General features: G+C 60.3%; 1 protein-coding gene across 1 annotated transcript; it reads left to right on the top strand.

Annotated features, from left to right (window-relative positions):
• Positions 1-575: 575 nt before the first annotated feature.
• SRM (spermidine synthase) lies at positions 576-4,537 on the top strand. The gene is made up of 8 exons (XM_004385162.2): positions 576-742; positions 1,267-1,387; positions 1,868-1,960; positions 2,869-3,022; positions 3,595-3,678; positions 3,790-3,935; positions 4,026-4,148; positions 4,247-4,537. The coding sequence occupies exons 1-8, from the start codon at positions 576-578 to the stop codon at positions 4,265-4,267; spliced, it is 909 nt and encodes a 302-aa protein (XP_004385219.1). The 3' UTR covers positions 4,268-4,537.
• The last annotated feature ends 1,227 nt before the right edge of the window (positions 4,538-5,764 follow it).

Raw genomic sequence — 5,764 nt, 5'->3', positions numbered from 1 at the left:
GCGCTGGGCATGCAATGTCAGCTGGAGTTTTCCCTCTGTAGCCCCGCACCGCTTCGTTCCTCTGCAGCCCCGGCCCAGCCCGGCCTCCGAAGCCCTTCACTCGGCCCGGGAATGCGGCCCTCGGTGCTTCCCGGAACCTGGTAAGGGGAAGGGGCCCAGCCTCGAACCCGGAGCGGGTGCGCCGCCCCAGCCAACGCGAGGTTGCAGTGCGGAACCCCAGAACACCGCCACTGCCTGGCCCGGCGGCCCGGCCCAGCCCCACGTGGCCCCCACAGCGGGCCGCACTAGCCTGTTGCAGCCGACGGACAACTTCCCCCAGCCAGTCAACGATGAGCTTTAGAACGGCGACCAATGAGCGCGCTCTGGGAGCCGGCGAGGGGCGCGCCGCCGATTGGCCGTGGGCCGGCTCCCGCGCCGCCATTGGTAGATGTGGGTCCCGCCCCCAGCTACAGACACCGCCCCACCGACAGGGTTAGGTTGCGGCGCGGGCGGCAGGCGGAGCTGGTCCCGTTGTGCTGCGGCTCCGCGCGGCCTGCAGTCCCGGGCCCGCGCCCCGCGCCGCCCGCCCGCCAGCCATGGATCTCTGCTGCGACAGCCCCGCCGCCCCCGGCCCCGCCGCCATCCGCGAGGGCTGGTTCCGCGAGACCTGTCCCCTGTGGCCCGGCCAGGCCTTGTCGCTGCAGGTGGAGCAGCTGCTGCACCATCAGCGCTCGCAGTATCAGGACATCCTTGTCTTCCGCAGGTACCGCCGCCGGCTCCGACCCATACCCCCGCTGCCCTCCCCTCCCCTGCCGGCCCTCCCTCCAAACTCTGCCCCGGCCGGGACCCTCATCTGCCCTGACGCCCACCCCTCTTCCTGCTGTACCCGTCTTGCTTCCGGATCCCCCTGGAGCCGCCTCTGTCCCCCGCCCCTCCCCCTGCAAAACTGTCAGAAGTTCCTGTGAACTAGGCCCGTCGCCTCACTCGGTCCCCTCCCCGTCGTGTATCCATTCTCCCGGGCTGGGGGCCAGCGTTTCGGGCGGGGAGGGGGCCTGAGTCTGCGCCGGCCCCGGAGTGCGGAGCTCCACGTGTCAGTCTTGGAACACGTCAGAGCAGGCGGGGACCCAGAACTCAAACCCAGCCCCCACCCAGCCGGCCTGCCTGATGATCCTCGCCACGTATCACCCCCAGCACTCCGCCCTGGGACCCCTTGGCGGGGTGGAGGAGACCCTTCCCACCTAGAGTATGTCGGGTCACACGCACACACACCCGTTGCCCCGCCCGCAGTAAGTCCTATGGCAACGTGCTGGTGTTGGACGGCGTCATCCAGTGCACCGAGAGGGACGAGTTCTCCTACCAGGAGATGATTGCCAACCTGCCCCTCTGCAGCCACCCCAACCCGCGCAAGGTACTCTGCATCCCACCCCCCCATTGCCTGCTGCCAAGGGGCAGGGTCTGCAGCCCCCGGCAGGTGAGCTCAGCATGAGTCCATGACCAGTGTTCTACAGAACAGTGCTGACTCCAAGGTGTCGCTCCAGGACTCTACTCAGGGTGCTGCCTAGACAGCTGTCAGAGACAGTGCTGCCAAGGACGGGGGAGTGGGGGAGGGGTGGTAGCCCACTTTTTACAGGCAAGGCTGACACGTTCTCCAAGGAGCACACAGTTGAGGCTGAGGCCTGAAGCTTCAGGTACATCCCCAGGAGGAGCTTCCAGGAACAGGGGGTATCTGTGCCATGTTCCTGAGCCAGGGTAGACACTGAAGTACTGGAATCCTTGTTCCAGATGGTTCAGTGTGGGTGCCTGTCATCACCAAGTCCTGCTGGAGCCCAGGGGATGGGGCTGGCACTTGCTCAGCCCCTGTCCCACCTCACTGTCCTCGTTCCCCCAGGTGCTGATCATTGGGGGCGGAGACGGCGGCGTCCTGCGGGAAGTGGTGAAGCACCCCTCAGTGGAGGCCGTGGTCCAGTGCGAGATTGATGAGGTGTGTGCACAGAGCAGGGCGGTGGTCTGGAGACAAATTTCGTCCTACTACCAACCAGCCATGAGCACTGGGAGCTTCTTACAGCTGCTGCCATTCATGCTTCCTCCCATCCCCCTTCCAGTCAATGGCTGCGGCTCCTTGAATGTCAGAGACCGGACTCTGCCCTAATTGCTGTGTACCCTTGGGCAAGTCACTCTAACATTTTCTGGGCCTGTTTCCTCATCTGAAAAACAGATGTTGGGAGGATTCAGTAGGAAAGCCGAGGTAGTAGAGAGGCCAGCACCTGTCAGGTATCCTGTCACTGCTAGTTCCTAGGAGGACTAATTTAGCTCTAAGACCCAGACAGACTGCTAGGGCCATTACAACTACTACGCTTTTGCCTTTGTACTGAGCACATTTTTAGTGAGCATCTACTATGTACCAAGTATTGCTTTAATGGCTGGGAATACAAGGATGAACAATCCAGGCTCAGTCCCTGCCCCCTGGATCTGACATTCTAGTTAGGAGGAAACTTCCAGGTGATCTGATAAAAGCATGATGGGATAAAGGTAAGGGGCTAAAGGATGGGGGATGATCAAGGCAGGCCTCTGAGGAGGCCTGAGTGAGAAAGTTCTCCTTCCTGGCTGGAGGCTTGTGATTACAATGCCCTGAAATAGGAAATAATCAGAAAGCCACTTAGGTGGGGTGGTTTGGTTTGTAGGGAGGGGACAGGAATGGCAGGAAATGAGGTCAGATAGGCAGGCAGGAGCCAGCTTATGATGAGGTGTTGAGGGGAGGTACTGGAGTTCTCCCCATTTTACAGATGTGGAAACTGAGGTTCCCAAAAGAGCATGGCTTACCCAAGGTGACCGGGCCATGAAGGGTACTACCGGGGTCCCACTTGGCTCTGTCTCCTCCCTCCCTCTCAGGATGTCATCCAAGTGTCTAAGAAGTTCCTGCCGGGTATGGCTGTTGGCTACTCTAGCTCAAAGTTGACCCTCCATGTCGGCGACGGTTTTGAGTTCATGAAACAGAACCAGGATGCCTTCGATGTTATCATCACTGACTCCTCAGACCCCATGGGTAAGCGAGGGAGGGGCCCTGGGGTCCTCTGGCAGCTGCTAGCCAGCCTCCTGCTCTGGGGCCCCTACTCAGTTTTGCAGAGGAGAGCTGCACTTTTCTCTTCCTGTACTTTTACCTCTCAAACCTCCTCCCCATCCTCCAGCAGCATGGTTTAGGACAGTGGGAGGGACCTGGAGGAGAGTGGGGCTCTGGCCTTGGTCCACTGAGGCCCCAGTTTCCTCTTCAACCACCTTTGCTCCTGACAGGCCAGAATTGGGTTGAGGGTGGGTACTAGTCCTGAACCAAGGTATAGGTTCTTCCACTGCAGTGTGGGATTAAAATGCAGTGCACTCCATCAGATACAGGGGTGGTGGATCCCTGCACCCCTCAAAGGCCACCATCCTCAGGGTTACTTTCCAAGGCCCATAGACCTGAGTTCAAATCCCAGCTCTGCCACAGAGCCACTGTGGGTCTGTGCAATGGGGTGATGCTGAGTCTGTGCAGGGCGTGGCAGCGGCCTTGGCGCACACAGGGCCAGACTCAGGAGGCCTCGGCTGGAGTGTGTTCAATGACGCTCTGCCTCCTTCTTGCAGGCCCCGCAGAGAGCCTCTTCAAGGAATCCTATTACCAGCTCATGAAGACTGCCCTCAAGGAGGATGGCATTCTCTGCTGCCAGGGTGAGCCCAGCCTCAGGCGGTAGAGTGGGGTGGGCTGGGGTGGGGTGAGACTGGATGCTGGTGGGATGCCCCGCCCCACCCACCCATGCTGACTCCGCCTGCCTCCCCTAGGTGAGTGCCAGTGGCTGCACCTGGACCTCATCAAGGAGATGCGGCAGTTCTGCAAGTCGCTCTTCCCAGTGGTGGCCTACGCTTACTGCACCATCCCCACCTACCCCAGCGGCCAGATAGGCTTTATGCTGTGCAGCAAGAACCCGGTGAGTGGGCGGCAGCCAGGGATCGGGGGTGGCGTGGGCATGGAACACCCTCCCCTGACTCCCCTGTCACCTCTCCCTTCATGCCCACAGAGCACCAACTTCCGGGAGCCGTTGCAGCAGCTGACAGAGACACAGGTGGAGCAGAGGCAGCTGAAATACTACAACTCAGACGTGCACCGGGCAGCCTTTGTGCTGCCCGAGTTTGCCCGCAAGGTGAGCCGCTCTGGGGCACCGAGTGGGGACCCAGGCTCCCAACGGGTGGCCTTGGCCCTGTACAACCCAGCATCTGCCTGACTCCTGTGTCCCTCCAGGCCCTGAATGACATGAGCTGAGCCCGGAGCTGCTGCTGCCGCCGCCGCCGCCGCCGCCGCCACCACCCAAAAACCTCAGACCAGGGAGCCCCAGGGTGATCGGGCCCCCCCAGCCCCACACAAGACCCTCCGTGGGCTCTCACCCACCAACCAAGTGTTAGCGGCCCCAGAATGCTGCCCGACCTGCCCTGCTGGGTGGACTGTCTGTCTTCTTTCCATGTGGCATCCAGCCTCCAAACCTATACCAGCTGTGTACAGCACCTTCTCTGCCTTCTGTTACTCCCACTCACCGAACACGTGTATTTATAACAAAGTTCTGGATTGTGTGTCCCTGACCTTGACTGAGCCTAGGTGGGCGGGGGCTGTGGGTGGAGCAGGGATTTTAGACAGGTGGGCCCCTCCCTGTATAATCTTGGACCAGCCCTTGATCTCCGGCACTGAAGGAATCAGCATTGATCAAACCAGACCCAGATCTGTGCTGGGAAGCTGAGTGTTCTTTTACCAAACCCCAAGCAAGGCCAGGGGTGACACACCCCAAGGGGCCAGGGCTATGGGGTTGACAGATTCTGGGTGGGGCCCGCTGCCCTGCGGTGTTCTCAGAATCCAGGTAGGATTAAGTCAAGTCCCATCCTGGGGTGGGTACTGGCGCTGACCCAGGGTCCTGCGGCTTGGTGGGAAGTGTCACTTTGTAGGTGTTTGAGCACATCAGGAGTTTAACATTGGACACAGAGCTAGGTTCAAACCCTGCCTGCACCCCCTCTGGCAGACTCCTAAAAGCACCTCCTTCCTCTGAGTGTTAAGAGAATTAATGTGGGTGTAGGGGGCTGCCCCAGGAACTCCAAGGGCACAGGACTGTCCCCCGTCGGCCCAGCCCAGTCCTCTCTCCAAGGTACTGACTGCCTGGACTGAGGCTCTGGGGGTGGAGAAGAGCACCCTCCCACAACTGATCGGAAAAAAGTGATCTCAAAAAACCGGGAGGTTACTAGCCCATCCTGAGCCTGGGCATAGGTAGGGCCAGAGGGTGGGTGAGTCCTGGAGGCTTGGGAAAGTGCTGCAATCTCCTGTTCCTACCCTTGGCAGCTGCCTGGAGCCCAGGCACTGAGCAGGGAGTGACTGGCACATCTGGTATCATGTGAGAGGGAGCAAGGACCCTGCCTTGCCATTAAACCTCACGGGGTACTTCAGCTCCTCTGGGCTCCGCATACCTCCACCACTTTGAACTCCAGGAAAAGCACCCCCAGACCTTTGACCCCAGGCAGCATGTCTGACCTCAATCACATTAACAGCCTCCCCACTCTGCCCCTCTAACTCTGAGGAGCTGGCTTCTGTCCCAGGGTCTCCCCACCAGCAGGGCACCTGGCAGAGCCATGGCCCAGACTGAGCTGCAAGGCTGTCAGTCAAAAGGAGAAAAGCAGTAGCTATATGCAGAGTGCTCACTGTTGGCCAGATCCAGCTCCAGGCACCAGCTCATTTACTCTTCACAACCACCTGTGAGGAAGATAGTGTTCATTCTGCACA

The sequence above is a fragment of the Trichechus manatus genome, unplaced genomic scaffold (genome assembly GCF_000243295.1).
Source record: "Trichechus manatus latirostris isolate Lorelei unplaced genomic scaffold, TriManLat1.0 scaffold00133, whole genome shotgun sequence".
NCBI lineage: Eukaryota > Metazoa > Chordata > Mammalia > Sirenia > Trichechidae > Trichechus > Trichechus manatus.
This window is presented reverse-complemented; position numbering and strand designations above follow the sequence as displayed.